The sequence below is a fragment of the Balaenoptera physalus genome (genome assembly GCF_965194825.1).
Source record: "Balaenoptera physalus genome assembly, chromosome: 8".
In the NCBI taxonomy this organism is placed as follows: domain Eukaryota; kingdom Metazoa; phylum Chordata; class Mammalia; order Artiodactyla; family Balaenopteridae; genus Balaenoptera; species Balaenoptera physalus.
This window is the reverse complement of record NC_138887.1, coordinates 50,533,090-50,554,935: the sequence shown is the minus strand read 5'-3', so window position 1 is coordinate 50,554,935 and position 21,846 is coordinate 50,533,090. Positions and strand designations below refer to the sequence as shown.

At 35.0% G+C, this 21,846-nt stretch overlaps 2 protein-coding genes and 1 long non-coding RNA gene across 7 annotated transcripts in view; 1 reads left to right on the top strand and 2 right to left on the bottom strand.

Annotated features, from left to right (window-relative positions):
* Positions 1 to 21,846, bottom strand: part of LOC309665923 — a 265,959-nt gene that overhangs the window by 60,465 nt on the left and 183,648 nt on the right. The gene's annotated exons all lie outside the window — the stretch shown is intronic.
* MACC1 (MET transcriptional regulator MACC1) overlaps positions 1 to 21,846 on the bottom strand; it is a 332,598-nt gene that overhangs the window by 270,531 nt on the left and 40,221 nt on the right.
* The window catches only part of ITGB8 (integrin subunit beta 8), a 123,450-nt gene that overhangs the window by 90,601 nt on the left and 11,003 nt on the right, over positions 1 to 21,846 (top strand). For all 4 annotated transcript variants that reach the window (XM_082472695.1, XM_082472697.1, XM_082472698.1 and 1 more), the window contains 4 exons: positions 4,400 to 4,495; positions 13,718 to 13,807; positions 17,354 to 17,488; positions 20,120 to 20,525. In XM_082472695.1, coding sequence (XP_082328821.1) covers positions 4,400 to 4,495; positions 13,718 to 13,807; positions 17,354 to 17,488; positions 20,120 to 20,525 — 727 coding nt within the window. The remainder of the gene's footprint in view (positions 1 to 4,399; positions 4,496 to 13,717; positions 13,808 to 17,353; positions 17,489 to 20,119; positions 20,526 to 21,846) is intronic.

Sequence of the window (21,846 nt, the reverse complement as noted above, 5' to 3'; positions counted from 1 at the left end):
TTTTAATGCTTCTCATGCTTGGAGAAAATTACCCAGGAAATTATTTCTGCAAACAATATTTATTTTTTCTTCTTTAAAATTGAAAGCAAAAGTTGCACACAGAATCACTTGAGCTAGGCTCGGAGTAGTCTCATGTTGCTTTTATAGTGCCCCTGAAAATGAGAAAAAATATTGATTTTCTAAAGTGACTCAATAAAAACAAAAATTGATGAAATTACTTATGAAATAGAATTTTCCAAATAAATTATATGTTTGGTTAAGTCATATATAAGCAGAAAACTTACTACCATTCTCATTGAAAAGCTTAGAAAAATGGTTATTCCATGCCCCTCATTCAGTAACAAATGAGACAGTAAGCTGTCTTTTATTAAGCAGCCCTGTGGTATTTGTCCCTTTACACTTAGGGAGCACCACCCAGCCTCCCAGTGAAGTGTAGATATTGCTATTACCTCCATTTTATAAATGAGAAAATGGAAGCACTAAAAGGATCAGGAACTTGTCTGTGGTCAAGTTCTGTGCCCTGCATAGTAGTGCCTAGGTAAATGACAAGCAGTGTGACATCAGGACATGAGCCTCTACTTACCATTAATATGGGCTTAATAATTAGAAAATGGTAAATGAAAGTCTTTACACATGTTAACCCATTTAATTCCCACCATAACCCTGAGAGGTAGATACTAGTATTTATACGTTTTACATATATAGAAACTGTATCACAGAAGGTTAAGACAGATGCCACTGTTACATGGCTAGTAATTGCAGAGCCAAGAGTTGAAGCCCCAGGTGGTCTGCTTCCAAGCCCCTGCTCTTGGTGTGGCTCTCAACCAGAATGATTTTGCCCTCCAGAGAACATTTCAATGTCCAGAGACATTTTGGTTGTTACAACTGGGGGAGGAGGGAGACACTGGCCTCTAATAGGTAGAGGCCAGGGATGTAGCCAAGTACCCTACAATGCACAGGACAGCCTCACACCCACAACACAAACTGTCCATAGTGCCACTAATGGGAAACGTGGGTCTATGCGATTATGACTATGCAGCCATATAGATAGAAAAATAGGCCATTGGGAGAGATGGGGACTGACAACACATAATTTAAAGTCTTCATCTGTAAATAAATCTGTGCTATCACATTGTTTTCATGCTGTCTCTGTCCTCTAAAAAGTGAACTATAAAAAGTAATCTAGATAACTGAGTACTTTTATTTAACCAAGACATTGTTTTTTTCTTTTTTTGTATCTTATTATGATATTCAATGCTTCAACTTCTATATTATCTTATAAGAACTTTTTATAATGAAACTCACTTTTATGGAGAATCTTAAACACTTATTTTCTTGTCAATACACAGGCACATTATTAAAATTCATACATCTCTACATAGTTATTATCTCTTTAACCGAAACTGTCTCCATTGAATCTTTCTTACCTCCTCTTCCCTTCTGACATTTATAAGTTATTTCCCACAAATCACAGTGAAGGTGTTGGTGAAGAAGAAAAATGTGAATGGAATCCTTTTGCCCTTAATTACTTAGCAGCTGCCTTGGCACATTGCTTTCCCTTCTCCCTTCTCCCCCAGAAATGCTTGTTATCTCCATTAATTATTTTCATAGTTCAGAGAAACAATATGTAATGGGTTAGACAGAGGGGGAGTTAAAGCTGAGGAGCAGTGACGTCACCAGCACAGGACAGCTGGCCGAGAGGGAGTGTTCCTGCTAGTGAAATACAAGACATAAAAGATAAAATACTTAAAAGATACTATGCTTCATGGAGGAAAGGGGAAGGGGCTTCAACAATGGCCATTAATCCACAATTCTCCCATCAACAATGGTTTGTTTAAACATCTATTAAACATTTGTAGTTTTAACAATCTGCCTCGAGGTACTTGGAATTTTCTTTTAAGACATTTCTTTCTAGGGTTAAAAAATGTGTTCTTTTAAGCTTAAAAATCCAACTGAACTTCTTAATGATCTTCGGAGCAAACGAGAACTTTCTAGATTTAAATTTTGTGTACTTTTGGTCAATGTGACTTCCTGTTTTTGAAAAGGGGAAAGAGATTAAGAAGCCTCCAAAAGCTGCTTACATTTTGGACTGTTCTTTAATATTGATTTTATGTGAGTTAAGTGTAAGCTGGTTAAAAACATATGGATTAAATTTTCCTGAAAATATGAATGGTTTTAAAAATTAAGAAGGGGAAATGCTTGGCAAACTGTGATTATTTTTTGTCAAAGCAAAAATATTTGAAAAGTAGTTGTTGCCATTAAAAAAATATTCCCAATACAGTTAGACTTACCTTCTTTTACTTGTTCTCTTTTTTGTTGTTGTTCTCTTTAATTTACTAGCATTATGCAAACTGTCATAAGTCTGTTTTAAGAGTATGCATATTATTAGGAACAAGGAATAAAAATTTATCTGATAGAACTTATATTTTGGGGATTGTACTTCTATTACTTTAAAATTATATTCTTAAGAATTGCTGTGGGTAGCATTTTTCTTATGCAAATCCATGTGGTAATACTTTTTATACCCGTTCGTAAATTGGAGTCATATCACATTTAACTGTAATTCAAGAAAATTTTGTTTCTACACAGCAATTATAGATTATATAGAAATAAAAGGATATTTGTTATGATTATTATCTTAGTCCATTTGGGCTCCTATACCAAAACATCATAAATTAGGTGGCTTATAAACAACAGAAATTTATTCCTCACAGTTTTTGAGGTTGGTAAGTCCAAGATCAAGTCACTAGAGGATTCGGGGTCTGGTGAGAGCCTACTTTTTGGTTCAAAGGCAACACCTCCTAGTTATAACCTCACATGGCAGAAGGCACAAGGGAACTTTCTCCACTGGCTCTCTTTTATAAGGGCACTAATCCCATTCAAGAGGGCTCTACCTTCAAGACCTAATCACATCCCAAAGGCCCACCTCCTAATATTACATCACCTTGGAGGTTAGGATTTCAATGTATGAATCTGGAAAGCAGGACATAGATATTCAAATCACACCAGTTACTCATGTTAGTGATGACAGTTTTAAGCACAAGGCTGTGTCTTATATCTTATCAAACTTATATATATAAGTTTAATAAGCAGGTCAAAGAACTTAGGCTATAAGTGAAACTAGTAAAATTAGCTCTTTCACTAAGTTCATATAGTTACCAAAATCCAGAAATATTAACCAAGATGGTTTAAACAAAATTTTCCCTTAACAAAAGCACAGTTAGCATTGGAGGGTGAAAGGGGAAACAAAAACTACAGAGTAATTTGAACTTGAATCAGATGATACTAATTAGGCTCAGTCACATGATCCTTGGCTTACAGTACTAGGCACCAACAACAGGTGTGCACCACTGCAGGTGAAGTTTGACATCATTTCTCTAAAGGTATCTAGAGTTGTTATTTGAGATTGCTTTAATATCTAAAAGAGCATTTATAGAAAGAAAAATATCAAGTACTATGTCTTACTACATAACTTTATATAGCAAATTCCATAGTTGTCAGATTTCTCATATTTACTAAATTTTATTCCCTTTCTACTCATTCCCTGCTTTCTTTCTCACTACCGCAAAGAATGTCACAGTTAGAGCTACATAAGTTTTATATATCAATGTAAGACAGATTTGTAATATAAATATATGTATACATAAATGACAAAAAAGTTAAGTATAATGATAATAAGTTGAAAGATCTGTAACCTACACCTTGTATAAGCTGTTGGAAAAAAAATTATAATAATTGCTATTAGTTTTGGGTATATGCAAGAAACTGCTCTAAATAATTCGCATACTATTGTTATCTTTCTACTTTTGCCAGCAATCATGGAAGGCAGATACCATTCACATGTTGTAGAGGATAGACCTGAAATACAATTTTTATCATAAATTGACATTCCGGGATTTGAATACAGGGTTTTCTTCTTTTAAACAAACTTTGTTCTACACCATGTTATATATCAAATTTTTATATGTATGTAAATATGTATATATATACATGCATATATTTGCATTTTAACACTTGTTACTGAATTTCACCTCAGAATGTGATTGTCACTAATATGTCTCTGTTTCTGAATATTAAATAATCTTTCAATTATATTACTTGGAGTCCAATGTTAACCTAAAGAAGTGCGAAACACTCTTTGTACGTTGAATGCAACCCTCTTCATTTTTCTGCGTTTCTGGGGTTTTTATGGAGCCTTTGCCTTTAAAATATCCTTAATAATGTTGACGTTGACCTTATTTTTTAAAAGAATTTAAATGCCTCTGGTAAAATGATAATCCTTCCCAACACAATACATTTTTATGTTAATCATACAGTTTTCCTCATAACAGATGTTTGGAAGTGTGTGGAACTGAACTACTAAATTTCACTCCATTCTTTATTTCATTTTCTGTTACAGGAACATCCCTCACTAGGCCAACTTTCAGAAAAGTTAATAGACAACAACATTAATGTCATATTTGCAGTTCAAGGAAAACAGTTTCACTGGTATAAGGTATGTTGACTCCCAAAATATAAAAATTAAAATGTTTGCATCTATAGTTAAAATTAGAATACTTCTTAGAACCCCAGGTAAGGATTCTGGAGTTATTATACTCTGTACAATCTAAATTTAATACTGTATTAACTAACATAGCCCAGGTGTCCGTTCCTCTGGTGAGATGGGGGAGGAGATGCTCTCCTCAGCTCCTCGCCTGGGTGGGCAAGTCAGGCTCCAGGGCTGGCAGAAATCCTCGTGTGAGGGTCCCACTGAGTTCCCCGGTCAGAGTACTGCAGCTGAGCGGAGCGGCTGCTTGGGACTACTGCTCAGGTGCTGCAGAAAGCCTTCTTGGAATCTGACATGTTATCACTCTGGGACCATTGGCCAGCTGCTCCTGACTTGGTCACGTGAAGGCTCAGACTGTCCCAGTCTCTGAACTGAAGAGAACCAACACTATTAGCGTATCTCTCACCACCATGAATGCAAGGTATTTCAATTAAAAGTATCAGGAGGACATCTATAAATCCCAGACTGGCATGTGCAAGTTCTGAGTAATGGTGGAATAACCCAATGTATCTGGGTGACCTTTGGAGACAGCTGAGACAGAGCTAAAACAGGGCAGTGGCTGACACCCAACTCATAGCCCATCTTCTCCAGCCGTGTGGCTGCCAGGGTCTTGGGGCTCCGGCCAGCTGTAAGGCCTGAGCCTCTGAGGTGGGAGCACTGAATTTAGGACATTGGTCTACCAGAGACCTCCCTGCCCCATGTAATATCAATCAGCGAGAGCTCTCCAAGAGATCTCCATCTCAAAGCTAAGACCCAGCTCCACTCAATGACCTGCAAGCTCCAGTGCTGGACACCCCATGCCAAACAACTAGCAAGGCAGGAACACAAACCTAGCCATCAGCAGAGAGGCTGCCTAAAATCATAATAAGTTCACAAACACCCCAAAACACACCACCGGACGCGGTCCTGCCAGAAAGACAAGATCCAGCCTCATCCACCAGAACACAGGCGCTAGTCCCCTCCAGCAGGAAGCCTACACAACCCACTGAACCAACTTTACCCACTGTGGGCAGACGCCAAAAACAACAGGAACTACGAACCTGCAGCCTGCGAAAAGGAGACCCAAAACACAGTAAGTTAAGCAAAATAAGACAGAGAAATACACAGCATATGAAGGAGCAAGGTAAAAACCAACCAGACCAAACAAATGGAGAGGAAATACGCAGTCTACCTGAAAAAGAATTCAGAGTAATGATAGTAAAGATGATCCAAGATCTTGGAAATAGAATGGAGAAAATACAAGAAACGTTTAGCAAGGACCTAGAAGAACTAAAGAACAAACAAACAAGGACGAACAACACAATAAATGAAATTTAAAATTCTCCAGAAGGAAACAATAGCAGAAAAACTGAGGCAGAAGAACAGATAACTGACCTGGAAGGTAAAATACTGGAAATAACTACCACAGAGCAGAATAAAGAAAAAAGAATGAAAACAATTCAGGACAGTCTCAGAGACCTCTGGGACAATATTAAATGCACCAACATTCAAATTATAGGGGCCCCAGAAGAAGAAGAGAAAAAGAAAGGGACTGAGAAAATATTTGAAGAGATTATAGTTGAAAACTTCTCTAAAATGGGAAAGGAAATAGCCAATCAAGTCCAGGAAGCACAGAGAGCCCCATACAGGATAAATCCAAGGAAAAACGCGCCAAGACACATATTAATCAAACTATCAAAAACTAAATACAAGGAAAAATTATTAAGAGCAGCAAGGGAAAAACAACAAATAACATACGAGGGAATCCCCATAAGGTTAACAGCTGATCTTTCAGCAGAAACTCTGCAAGCCAAAAGGAAGTGGCAGGACATATTTAAAGTGATGAAAGGGGAAAACCTACAACCAAGATTACTCTAACCACCAAGGATCTCATTCAGATGTGATGGAGAAATTAAAACCTTTACAGACAAGCAAAAGCTAAGAGAAACCACCAAACCAGCTTGACAACAAATGCTAAAGGAACTTCTCTAGGCAGGAAACACTAGAGAAGGAAAAGACCTACAATAACAAACCCAAAACAACTAAGAAAATAGTGATAGGAACATACATATCGATAATTACCTTAAATGTAAATGGGTTAAATGCTCCAACCAAAAGACACAGACTGGTTGAATGGATACAAAAACAAGACTCGTATACATACTGTCTACAAGAGACCCACTTCAGACCTACGGACACATACAGACTGAAAGTGAGGGGATAGAAAAAGATATTCCATGCAAATGGAAATCAAAAGAAAGATGCAGTAGCAATTCCCATATCAGACAAAATAGACTTGAAAATAAAGACTATTACAAGAGACAAAGAAGGACAGTACATAATGACCAAGAGATCAATCCAAGAAGAAGATATAACAATTGAAAATATTTATGCACCCAACATAGGAGCACCTCAAAACATAAGGCAAATGCTAACAGCCATAAAAGGGGAAATCGACAGTAACACAATCATAGTAGTGGACTTTAACACCCCAGTTTCACCAATGGACAGATCATCCAAAATGAAAATAAATAAGGAAACACAAGCTTTAAATGATACATTAAACAAGATAGACATAATTGATATTTATAGGACATTCCATCCAAAAACAACAGGATACACTTTCTTCTCAACTGCTTATGGAACATTCTCCAGGATAGATCATACTTGGGTCACAAATCAAGCCTTGGAAAATTTAAGAAAATTGAAATTCTATCAAGTATCTTTTGAAACCACAACACTACGAGACTAGATATAAATTACAGGAAAAAATCTGTAAAAAATACAAACACATGGAGGCTAAACAATACACTACTAAATAACCAAGAGATCACTGAAGGAATCAACGAGGAAACCAAAAAATACCTAGAAACAAATGACAATGAAAACACGACGACCCAAAACCTTTGGGATGCAGCAAAAGCAGTTCTAAGAGGGAAGTTTATAGCAATACAATCCTACCTCAAGAAACAAGAAACATTTCAAATAAACAACCTAACCTTACACCTAAAGCAAATAGAGAAAGAAGAAGAAGAAGAACAACAACAAAAAACCCAAAGTAAGCAGAAGGAAAGAAATCATAAAGATCAGATCAGAAATAAATGAAAAAGATATGAAGGAAATGATAGCAAAGATCAATAAAAATAAAAGCTGGTTCTTTGAGAAGATAAACAAAATTGATAAACCATTAGCCAGACTCATCAAGAAAAAAAGGGAGAAGACTCAAATCAATAGAATTAGAAAGGAAAAAGGAGAAGTAACAACTGACACTGCAGAAATACAAAGGATCATGAGAGATTACTACAAGCAACTCTATGCCAATAAAATGGACAACCTGGAAGAAATGGACAAATTCTTAGAAAAGCACAATCTTCGGAGACTGAACCAGGAAGAAATAGAAAATATAAACAGACCAATCACAAGCACTGAAATCGAAACTGTGATTAAAAATCTTCCAACAAACAAAAGCCCAGGACCAGATGGCTTCACAGGCAAATTCCATCAAACATTTAGAGAACAGCTAACAGTTATCCTTCTCAAACTCTTCCAAAACATAGCAGAGGGAGGAACACTCCCAAACTCATTCTACAAGGTCACCATCACCCTGATACCAAAACCAGACAAAGATGTCACAAAGAAAGAAAACTACAGGCCAATATCACTAATGAAAATAGATGCAAAAATCCTCAACAAAATACTAGCAAACAGAATCCAACAGCACATTAAAAGGATCATACACCATGATCAAGTGGGGTTTATCCCAGGAATGCAAGGATTCTTCAGTATATAAAAATCAATCAATGTGATAAACCATATTAACAAATTGAAGGAGAAAAACAGTATGATCATCTCAATAGATGCAGAAAAAGCTTTCGACAAAATTCAACACCCACTTATGATAAAAACCCTCCAGAAAGTAGGCATAGAGGGTACTTACCTCAACATAATAAAGGCCATATATGACAAACCCACAGCCAACATCGTTCTCAATAGTGAAAAACTGAAACCATCTCCTCTAAGATCAGGAACAAGACACGGTTGTCCACTCTCACTACTATTATTCCACATAGTTTTGGAAGTTTTAGCCACAGCAATCAGAGAAGAAAAAGAAATAAAAGGAATCCAAATCCAAAAGGAAGAAGTAAAGCTCTCACTGTTTGCAGATGACATGATACTACACATAGAGAATCATAAAGGTGCTACCAGAAAACTACTAGAGCTAATCAATAAATTTGGTAAAGTAGCAGGACAAAAAAATAATGCACAGAAATTTCTTGCATTCCTATACACTAATGATGAAAAATCTGAATGAGAAATTAAGGAAACACTCCCTTTTTCCATTACAACAAAAAGAATAAAATACCTAGGAATACACCTACCTAAGGAAATAAAAGACCTGTATGCAGAAAACTATAAGACACTGATGAAATAAATTAAAGATGATACAAACAGATGGAGAGATATACCATGTTCTTGGATTCGAAGAATGAACATTGTGAAAACGACTCTACTACCGAAAGCAATCTACAGATTCAATGCAATCCTTATTAAACTACCAATGGCATTTTTCACAGAACTAGAACCAAAAATTTCACAATTTGTATGGAAACACAAAAGACCTCGAATAGCCAGAGCAATCTTGAGAAAGAAAAATGGAGCTGGAGGAATCAGGCTCCCTGACTTCAAACTGTACTACAAAGCTACAGTAATCAAGACAGTATGGTACTGGCACAAAAACAGAAATATAGGTCAATGGAACAGGATAGAAAGCCCAAAGATAAACCCATGCATATATGGTCACCTTATTTTTGATAAAGGAGGCAAGAATATACAATGGAGAAAAGACAGCCTCTTCGATAAGTGGTGCTGGGAAACTAGACAGCTACACGTAAAAGAATGAAATTAGAACACTCCCTAACACCATACACAAAAATAAACTCAAAATGGATTACAGACATAAATGTAAGGCCAGACACTATCAAACTCTGAGAGGAAAACATAGGCAGAACACTCTATGACATAAATCACAGAAAGATCCTTTTTGACCCACCTCCTGGAGAAATAGAAATAAAAACAAAAATAAACAAATGGGACCTAATGAAACTTAAAAGCTTTTGCATAGCAAAGGAAACCAGAAAGAAGAGGAAAAGACAACCCTCAGAATGGGCAAAAATATTTGCAAATGAAGCAACTGACAAAGGATTAATCTCCAAAATATACAAGCAGCTCATGCAGCTCAATATCAAAAGAACAAAACAAGCCAATCCAAAAATGGGCCGAAAGTCTAAATAGACATTTCTCCAAAGAAGATATACAGATTGCCAACAAACACATGAAAGGATGCTCAACATTACTAATCATTAGAGAAATGCAAGTCAAAACTACAATGAGGTATCACCTCATACTGGTCCGAATGGCCATTATCAAAAAGTCTACAAACAATAAATGCTGGAGAGGGTTTGGAGAAAAGGGAACCCTCTTGCACTGTTGGTGGGAATGTAAATTGATACAGTTACTATGGAGAACAGTATGGAGGTTCCTTAAAAAGCTAAAAATAGAACTACCATACGACCCAGCAATTCCACTACTCGGCATATACCCTGAGAAAACCATAATTTAAAAAGAGTCATGTACCACAATGTTCATTGTAGCTCTATTTACAGTAGCCAGGACATGGAAGCAACCTAAGTGTCCATTGACAGTTGAATGGATAAAGAAGATGTGGCACATATATTCAATGGAATATTACTCAGCCATAAAAAGAAATGAAATTTAGTTACTTGTAGTGAGGTGGATGGACCTAGAGTCTTTCATACAAAGTGAAGTAAGTCAGAAAGAGAGAAACAAATACCGTATGCTAACACATATGTATGGAATCTAAAGAAAAAAAAAATGGTTCTGAAGAACCTAGGGGCAGGACAGGAATAAAGACACAGACGTGGAAAGTGGACTTGAGGACACAGGGAGAGGGAGGGGTGGGCTGGGATGAGGTGAGAGAGTGGCATGGACATATATACACTACCAAATGTAGAATGGATGGCTGGTGGGAAGCAGCTGTATAGCACAGGGAGATCAGCTCGGTGCTTTGTGACCACCTAGAGGGGTGGGATAGGGAGGCTGGGAAGGGGACGCAAGAGGGAGAGGATATGGGGATATATGTATACATATGGCTGGTTCACTTTGTTATACAGCAGAAGGTAACACACCATTGTAGAGCAATTATACTCCAATAAAGATGTTGAAATAAAAAAAAAAGTAATGTATACTACACAGGGTCTTAAGTTAGCATTTAAGTATAAATAAATATAAACTCTATGTTTGTAACACCTAGAACCAAGTGTAGGCACTGATACTTGGTGTTGTACTGACTGTGACAATAATGGAGGAGACTTTTATCAGGTGAAAAGTAGTTCACACTCCAAGTATACCACTCAGGTCCAGAGTTCTGCGTTTTCTAGCCCATGGGCATACCTTTATAATAGATTAGGTTGGGGAATATCTGCATATTTTACAATAGCACCAACGTACCTAGATTTGGTCTAGGTCATCTAGTAAAGGAACAAGAGGAGCCATGGAAGTGGCTGACCCAGTCAAAGCCTTCCTACATAAGAATAATGTTGATTTTGTCCAGAATCTTTTGGGCCACGTAAGTCCTACAAGCCCAAAAGACATGTGGCACCGATGTCACTCTGGCAGCACCCCATGGGATTCCCCCTGTCACCCCCAAACCTATAACTTCTGTGATCCTGCTATAGCTTTCTTTTCACAGTCTTTTAGGTTATTTTTTCCAGAAAACTCTTTTTTTCATTTCTACAGTATTGTGATACCCTAATTGTCATTACACATATCTGTTCACTGGGTCTTCTTCATCTCCTTTCTTGTCTTTGCTTCTTCCTTCTACTCCCAATGTCCTTTACTTACTTTTTAATACTTCAGAGAAACTACATTTTCTTTTGGCTTCAACAAATACTTGAACCCATTTTCATTTGCCACAAAGCTGGTGTTCCCTTCAACAATTTCCCTAATACCTGACTACCACGTTTATCATCTGAAAGTGCTACTTAAATTATACTATTTCTTCTCTTAGAAATCTATAGTGAAAATATAAATCCCTGTTTTCCCAAACTTATATACCATGGAACCCCCTTTTTAAGCAAACAACCATTAATATCCACAGAAGTAGGGCTCTGACCCAAATTAAATGCCCGAATCACTTTATTAACAGTAGTAACTGCTTCCACTTATTGAGCACTTACTATTGTCAGGCACTGAGTTTATTAACATTAACTCATTTAATACTCTTAAAACTCATAACAATGAGGGCAATATTACTAGTATGCCCATTTTAAAGATGAAGGAAATGCATTTAGGGAGGTTATATACTTCCCCAAACTTTCCTAACAGCCTAAATCCTGTGTTCTTAACCTCTAAGCTTAAATTTCAAATTGAATTTCAACTTACTGTGCAGCTCTTTATTGCTTTTACCTCTTTTTTCTCTGCTATTTATTACTTCTTGATGGTGATATTAGCTCTAGTAGTTTCTCCCTACTCCTTTAAGAAAATTTCCACTGACTGTTAAACCATAAAACCAGGTTTATTATTAATTGAATTGTGTGCAAAGTAAGAGTCAGCAGGTTCTAAGAGTCAGCTAAGAGTCAGCTCTGCTAAGAGTCCTGTGTATGCCGTTGCAGTCACCTAATTTGGCTGCTCAGAGATATTTTTATTAATCATCTTTGTCTAGATTGTAACAGCTTCCTAACCCATCTCCCAAATCCACCTTCCACCAGGCTGCAGGATGAGCTATTTGAATCACAAGTGTGACCACAGTACTCCCTAGAGTAAAATGTTCCAGTGGTTCCCTCGGATCTAGAGGATCAAGTCTTTAATATTGTCTGCGTTAAACTTGTCCCTCCAGTCGTGCTTCTAATCCTCCTGTGTACACACACTCACCAGGCTCTTTCTTTCCTTTGTGACTTTGTTCTTGCTACCTATCTCCCATGCCTGGAAGCCCTTCTCCATCATTACTTGACTAACTTACTCATCCTTTAAGACCCAGCTCATGAATCACCTCCTCCAGGAAACAGTCCCTGACAACTTTCCCCAGCTCTCAAATGCTTGCTCCGTATCCCTCTCATTAGGGTCTGTACATATGTCTATTGCTTCAGGTGTATGTTGTTTTTTTAAACTGTCATTTATATTCCTGTGAGATCCTTAAGGATGGAAACTATGTGGCCTAGCAACTTAGCATTTCCAAAGTGGTATATGGTGGTTAGTTAATAAAGGTTGTATAAATGAATTTTAAAAATATTTAACTGATACATTTTCCCTATTACCTGAGATACCAAATTGTTAGTAACCAAGTAGTAGCTGGCATACAGCAGGAACTTAATGATACTTGTGAATGGTAAAATGAGTGTATAAATGTATTTCAAGACTTTTCATAATCTGATTCCATATAAATATGCACCATTCACTCTAGTCAGACTAGTTTCTTCTCTATTCTTACTTCATCTACAACTTGGGTAAACCTTTAAGCCTTTGCTAATTCTCATTTCTCACTAGGAATACTAGAGTCGATTCCATAATTATTATGTACCATCCATCAAGAACACCTGCTCCATGAAGCTTCCATTTGTGACTTTGATTTTTTTCTCCTGTCTGGGCAAATATGTCCTAAAGACCATTCCATGGAAAAGTAGTTCTGCAAAATATTTGTATATGTTACATGAGAAAAGAGTTTTGTAGTTAAGGAAATGTTAGGGAATGCTGCATTTAATAATGCTAAATTATTTCTGAATTGCAGTGGTGTACATTTTGAGTCTCTATGTGGAATAAACCATATGCAGAACTTATCAAACTTATTTGCCCTCAGAACCCTTTTCATTTTAAAATCTCTTGGGACCATGTTCTATGGGAGATAGTTTGGGAAATGCCTGTCTGTGCTTTGAGTTTTAGGTCAGCATGTAACTTGTGCACGCACACACACTCATGCACATACAAATACATACTATTTCAGGTACATATGTTTTGGCTGCTCTGCTTAGTTGCTTATATTTTTCTTGTGTCTCATATTTTTTGATTCATGTAATGAATCACCTTCCACTGATAACTACAAGATTTTTTAATATTTGTTGATTGCTAAACCATTGTATACTATTGTCATTAAGTGCAGGTTATTGGTATGTTTTCTAGGATCTTCTACCCCTCTTGCCTGGCACCATTGCTGGTGAAATAGAATCAAAGGCTGCAAACCTCAATAATCTGGTTGTAGAAGCCTATCAGGTATGTATATACTGTACACATTTTTTCAAATAAACTTTTAACCCCGATTTCCATGGCAAGGTACAAACTAATGCCCTATCATCTTGAGAGGAGTGGTGGAAAAAACAGATTAGGAATTAGGAAACTGAGGTTAGCCCTGGCTCTACCACTAACTAGTTATAGAACCTTGGGAAAGTCATTTCAGCTTTCTGTGCTTCACTATGTCTCATTGACACAGTTTACTAAACTCAGGTTGAGCTAGAGACTATCTAAATTTCCTTCCTCATCAAATGTTCAGTGAGTCACCAAATCACAGCTATAGAATATACTTTATTACCAAGAAATTTCACAATTTCCAGTGCCATAAAGATAAGTAATCAATCCACAGTGTTATTTAAACAGCAACTTTCCAGGGAAAATGAACTATATGAGACATAGAGATTACTAAGAGAACTTTGTTGGGGTCTCCTAGATCAATCACTTGGTTGTTCGATCATTTACTTTAGCAGTTTTACCAAACTAGTTTGATTAAAAGAATCACCCTAAGAGATACACTACTTTATTGAGATGACAGTTGTATGCTGTCCCCAGTTTGTGTAGAGTGGGTGCCAAATGCAAAGATTTAAGAAACATCTGCTCTCTCAATCTAGGTCATTTCTGGATAGAATAATCTCTTTTAAGAAGTTGTAATAATAGTAGCTGTCATTTTAATACCACTAAGAACCAGTTATTTTCCATACATGACCTCATTTAATCCACACAACCGACCTATAAGGCAGGTATTAGTACTCCCACTGTGTATTTGTAGAACTTCAAAGAAGCTAAGCAAATCAATCAAAGGCCAAACAGCTAACAAGCAGAAGCAGCAGCACCAGAACCTAGGTCTTCCTTAATTCTAGCTTCCAGGTGCTTCCTCCTGTGTTACACAATCTGTTTTTCTGTTGTTGTTTTTTCTTTTTTACATAGTGTCTAAAGATATGCTTTATTCTACCTTGAATTTATGCACCATTGATAAACTCTCACTTCCCAAAATTCTCTTTTTCCCTTCCTGACACAGTAGAGTTGAACAGTGTTAACAGTAGCCCAAGCATTGTGAGAAATCTCAGGCTTCTCTACTCATTTTCTTCATGGAACATCTGCCTTCAACTTCAGGTACAAAAGAGAAAGGCAGGAAGTAGACACGGGATAGAAAATGAAGGACTTGTTTAAACTTTCCTTTTTTAAAAGGAAAATAAACCTTGCGACATTTTTTTGTTTTTGTGTTTTTTGCCAAGGAATTTTTCTATGTCTGAAGACTATGTTGGATGAAATAAGAAAAGCATCTTTAATTATATTTCTTCTTCACTGTTACGAAACAAAAACAAAAACAAAAACAAAAAACATTAGGACTGGTGGAGCTTCTTATCAAGGAAAACCAAACCTGTGTACAATTCATTCCCATCCGAAGTTTGTTCCCAAGTATAATCAAAATAAGAAAGGAGCTTACAGTGTTAGAAGTCACCCTAGTTTTCATAGTATGAACCCATTTATTACCCCAAAGAAAAAATGTAAGTTGACAAACTTTCCTGTATCTCAAACTGCACCCATGGAAAGGGAAACAGCAGGGTTTTTTTCATGTTATTTATTTGCTAGGATAGGTGTGTGAGGCATTATCTAATTGCAGTTCTGATTAACCTTAAACAATTTGAAAATACTAACAAAACCAACAAAAACTCTGGCTAAACAATCTCCTTAAGTTGGGATTCTGTTATTATTTTATGTATGTCTATACTTTCAAAATTCTTCTGAAATTTCATTTTGTCTTCACAGTTCAACAGAAACTCTTCACAGTTCATTGAAGAAAAAAATAATAAAAATATTTTATTCTAACTTTTAATACTTTGCATTTCCTTTTTAAGACTTTTATAAAATTATATACAAATTTAGTACATGGTGAATGTGATTGCATTTTGTTTTTTATCCTTTACATCTGCATTGCCATTAGAATTAAAACTATATAAAAATCATGACTATAATAACTTAATAGTAATTTAGCTGAAATTAAGACATAAAAAAATAAATTATGTTGAATAAAAAAGAATTATACATTAGAAAACATAAATTCTGCCTCTGTACCTGTTAGATATTAAAAGACAAGCTTAAGACTGTGTCTGAAACTTAATTTCTTAATCTCAAAACTGGGCAAAATTTTAGATATTTGTCTTCATACCCTGTTTGAAAAACATTGGTGAAACTAGCTTAAGGTTTTAAGGGAAGCAGAATTTCAAAAGGGCAAAAAGAACAGTCATGGTATTAGGAACTTCCTTCTGATTTGTCAAACCATCACCATATCGATACCATTTATATACCATTAGAAGCTTCTATGTTTTGCTGAAATTGTTTAATTAAGTGATTACAATGTATGAATTCTCTGGTAGATAAAAAATGTGACTAATATAGTCTTACCTTTATTCAAATAAAATTTGCTAATTTGAGGAAGTATCTTACTCTAAAGATTTACTACCATAATTCCATGATCAACTATTAATCAGTAAGCACACATCTCTTTATTGATTATACAGTTGAACAAGAAAAATTACTCAAGTAAAGAATTAGAAACCATGGGGATTTCTTTTTCCTTCACACCCTGCTACTCACTCTCTTTCCTTAGGTACATACTTCGTCTTTTCCCTTTCCTTTTGTTTACAAAAATAAGTTAAGGATTTTTACATGTGGTAGACTCTTAGTTTTATGAGATGAAATTCACACAGATCTACAGAATATATTTAATGTAGCTAGAACTTTTGGAACTCAGAGATTGGATGAAATTAGGATGTGCTTGATACATAATAGGCAATACATACATGTTTTTTGAATGATTATATAAATGAGTGAATAAATGAGCAAATGATTTTCTGCCCAGTAAGGGGCCCTATTTCAGTATTAAGAATTGGAACAAATTTGATTGACATAAGCAAGCCCCAGGGATTTGGCAAAAATCCTAGGCCATTCTTGGAGAATTTATAGAGCCATAACTGGCAGGTATTTCTTATACTTACAGTATAGAAATGCCCTCCCAAAAATTTACCTTTCAATTCTGTATCAATAAGGCAGTTTAGCTTTCATGATAGTCTAAAGTGTTTGAAACTGAAATGCTTCTTTAACAGCTGTAAATGTCAGAAGCATGTTCCAGATTTTAAGCTGTCAAGATTTAGCCTCTGTGATGATATATGTATTCTCAATGCTTTATTTAAATTTTATCAAAAAATATAAATATTATTGGATTAAAATGATTATTTTCCTAACAGGCTGAGTGAGAAATATCTCTGAAGTGATCAAAATGCAGTCATGGAAATATGTGAAAAAATAGAGCCATTTAAATGCAGATAATCCTTCAGTATTTTTTATGTATTTCAAATGTAATTGGGTCATTATGTGGAAACACTGTTTTTAATCGACCTTTTACAGAGACAAACTCTTTGATTTAGTTAAAAGTTAAATCTAGCATGACATGATAAACTTGACTCTGTTTTGTTGCTTACATTGGAAACTGCTATAGTATACAACTAAAAAATGTCATCTCTGCAGAAACTCATTTCAGAAGTGAAAGTTCAGGTGGAAAACCAGATAAAAGGCATCTATTTTAACATTACTGCCATCTGTCCAGATGGGAGCAGAAAGCCAGGCACAGATGGATGCGGAAATGTGACAAGCAATGACGAAGTATGTGGGTGTGCGTTTTTCCCATTTAAAGTAAACTAAGTTGTTTGGCATGCTTTCTTACAGAAAAATCAAACCATTCAGAAAAACTTTGTTTACTGCTGACCTCAAGCATCTCATTTACACTTCAAAGTAACTTTTATTATCTACTCCCTAAGTTCCTACTTGTTGTAACTCCACTGACTGTTTTCTCAAACTCTCTAGTTAAAATAAATAAATATATATCATATTAAATAATTATTTAATAATAATAACTTTAAACTTAGATGACACAGCCAGTGATTGTTAGGAAATCATATCTCCTCAAACAAGAAGTGCCTATACTTAGGATGATGATAATACCTTTTTGTTTCAAATCTGAAAATTCTCAGAGTAAATGTGAAAGTTGAAAGTAAAAACGAAAGAGAAGAATGCTGTTGATAAAGATTAAGAGTTACAAAATCTTTCACTTTGTGATTGTCCCAGTACACTTGTATTATCTCAATACGATGACCTACGAGGTAGGGAAATTTGTTAAGAACAACAACAACAAAAAAGTGTCATCATTTAACTAAAAAGGAATGAAATATGGAAAAGAGAGATCCGGATTATAGCAGCATCAGGAAATAGGACCGGGGGAGATAGGGATTCTCCCAGGACTGGCACAATAGAAAGTAAATACACAGAAATATGCTTTTAAAAGAAATTCTTGCAGAATGAAGTGATTTTCAGTGAGTCATTTACCTCTTGAGGCATCAGTTGCCTCATTTTTAAATAAATAGCTAGAACTAGAAGATTTCTAATCCCGCCTCCATCCATCTCTAAGGTTCTATGATGTTATTATTTTAATATCATGCTATAGAGAAAAAGAAAAAGTTATTGAAAGAGATTAAAAATCCTAGTATTCTAACGTTGAATAAAGGAGAATCTTCCTTCTCTTTAATTAGAATATAATTTTCCCTCTTGGGAAGTTTAGAATCTGCAGGTAGTATAGTTGTTCCAACAAGCTGTATATTTGAAATTAATTATTTCAAATTCAAATTCTGTAGGCTCCTCCATAATCACTCCTTGAATTTTGTTCAAAAGACATTTTATGCCAGTTTACAAAATACATATATAATTTCCACTGAATATAGAGAAATTTTGTGCTAGCAAAAGATAGTGCTAAGTTAGTTTCTGAGAAAGGGTTACCTTTTTAGAAGTAGCTCCTTCTTTCAAAATCGATTTTGGCAGAATGGTTTTCCTTACTCCTTACATTTTTTTTTTCTTTTTCTTTGTCTACATCCCTTTTTTCCCTCACTTTCAACCAAGTAGTATAAACAGTTTGACTAAGGAAGAGTCATTTGACCACTTAATTATATAAACCCCAAGTTTTGCTCTATTAATATTGGCAGCTGATCACATTATCCTACAGTCTGTTAATCCTTATATTTTTAAAGAGAAAAAACATTTCAAGTCTGACACCAACAGTATTGATTTTAATATTATGAGACTAATTCTAATTCCGAATGGATATATATATAACGTATAAACCTAAATTTAGACCTTTCATGTCATTGTGTATATTTGTGCTAGGCTTTTTGGTTGGGATGGATATCTATCTATCTATATCTATATACACATACATATAGAGAGAGTGTGCGAATCTCTATATATTCATATATATATCCATCCATATATATTCATCCATATCTATCATCTATCTATCTAATCTAACTCCATCCCAACCAAAAAGCCTAGCACAAAGTATTTTTAAATTGTAACATATCTCAGTCTAACATGGAAAAAAAACATGTAACTTTATTTGCCAAAGTACCTGAAGATCATAAGGTGAGTTAACAAATATAAATAGACACACTAAGCCAATCGTGTTGTACAGGAAGGCAAAATAGAGAAAAAGGAAAAATTTGGCAGGAGAAAGACATTCTGTAGTTTGCATGGGGGAAACCAATTCCTGCCAGGCCAGATCCTTAGTTGTGGACTAACATCTTCCACTGAGACAAATGTATGACCTTGTATTGAGATCTTAAGATCTAAAAGTGAGAATCCTAAATCTTTTTCCCTTGAGTAACATCAGGGAAAGCCCCATGTTTTCTTCTTAACACCATGTATAAACTAAAATTTAACTCTAAAACTTACTTGGGCCCCTGGAAAACAGAAACAAAATAAAAATTGTTCATTTGAACAATTGTTCATCTCAGCGTTTTAAACCAGTAGAGCAGAAGCTCTTGACTTTAGTTTATCTGATCTATCTTTAGTGCCAAATATATTCAGTAACTCCACATGTTAAGGACCGAATCCAGAAAATGGTCTATTCTCTCTCAAGTTTACTAAGAAGTCAGTTGAGGATATAAATTCATGATCAGAAGTAGAGTACACATTTCAAATAGGCTTGAACCCATGTCCATTTAATGCTGCAATACAGGCAAGTCTCAGTCATTGCATCATTTAACTCTCCAGTTCATTAATTAGGAAATAAATGAAATTAAAAAGGAATGTTATGTCTACATATGAGAGTGCATGTGTAATTTATAAATATTAATTTCTATAAGATGGTATATTATTGACTTAAATATTATTAACAGATATAATATTGGTAATAAAAATTATCAAGACATATAAATATATTTTCTTCCTCCCCACCCACAAATTTAGGTTCTTTTCAATGTAACAGTTACAATGGAAAAATGTGATGTCATGGAAGGAAAGAGCTATGCAATAATCAAACCTATTGGTTTCAATGAAACCACTAAAATTCATATACATAGAAACTGCAGCTGTCAGTGTGATGACAGCAGAGGACCTAAAAGAAAGTGTGTAGAAGAAACTTTTCTAGATGCCAAGTGCTTCCAGTGTGATGAGAATAAATGTCATTTTGATGAAGATCAATTTCCTTCTGAAAGTTGCAAGTCACACAAGGATCAACCTGCTTGCAGCGGTAGAGGAGTTTGTATTTGTGGGAAATGTTTATGTCACAAAATTAAGCTTGGAAAAGTGTATGGAAAATACTGTGAAAAAGATGACTTTTCTTGTCCATATCACCATGGAAATCTGTGTGCTGGTGAGTATAAGTATGTACATGCAGTTATTTATATAGTTATATATTAAGCTAGCATATATGTTAAAGTATCTTTAAATCACATCTTTATAATTACCAACTTTGAATCTGAATTTAATATTCAAACTTTCAAAGTCTGTGAAATTAGGACATAGCCACAGATTTACAGTACATGATTCTGATATTTACAGTTTAAATTATTTTGTACAGGAAATATTTAAAAATTAAAACCAAAAGTTAATTGTTATTTTCAAGTATGCCTTGATCTTGTAAAGACATATACCAGAAAAGGAAATTACTGATAATGTCTGACAGATTTTCTATAATCTGGGTATTCTTCTAGAAGGATCTGATTCATTCTCATAAGTGGTTACTCCCTCCATCTTGCTCAGAGGATAGTTAGCTATAAAAATATACTTTTCAAAAAAAAAAAAAATATATATACTTTTCATTCATTGTAAAATTCTTAATGCATTATCATAGATGGCATTGTAAATCTGTAGTAATTTAAATTTCTCTAGTTTATTTCTGGAAGAACGCCAGCAACAAAACTGTCAAATGACAGAATTCTTCAAGAAAATGCTGGTTTCATAAGAAATCTAGATTAGTCCCAGAGGCCACACACAGACCAGATTTAAAAATGAGATAATTTAAAACGAAAATATCAAAAGTACTTTTTGGCTAATTCAGTTTACTGCCACCTAGAGGTTACATTCTAGAAAATATATGCAACATTTGAAAATTAATACAAAATATTATTTTTAAATGAATTAATTTTTTTGTGACAGTGTGCTAAATCCACTTATTGTTAAAGCACCTTTTTAAAGTTTGCATTTTGGTAAGCAAATATTAATTGAATTATTGATGAAATGAAATATTTCATTGTAATAAGCATATGGAAAGTAACAAACCTATACAAAATAAATTTTTATTCTTGTGTAAATTAAAAATGTGCCCTATATCACCTAAATATGTGATGGCAAATTTCCTTTATATTCTATCTTATACACATAATATTTTATATTCTAAACATTTATTCAGCTGTACCTGGTATCTAGGTAGAATGGATTATAGATGACTTTAGAACAAACTGCAACTGTCATCTAATTTTTTAGTGTTAATCCTGTTTGGGACAGGGCAGAAAAAGAATTCTGAGATCATCATTTCCCACAGCTGTCAAGCTCTCAATGAACTTTGAATACACTGAGAATCCCAGTCTCTGTTAATAGTAGAATATTAAAAATCAATGTACTGGTCCTTCTATATGACTATGATACTACTGACCTACAGGCAGTTGAGAATCTGCTTTGAATTATTTGTATAT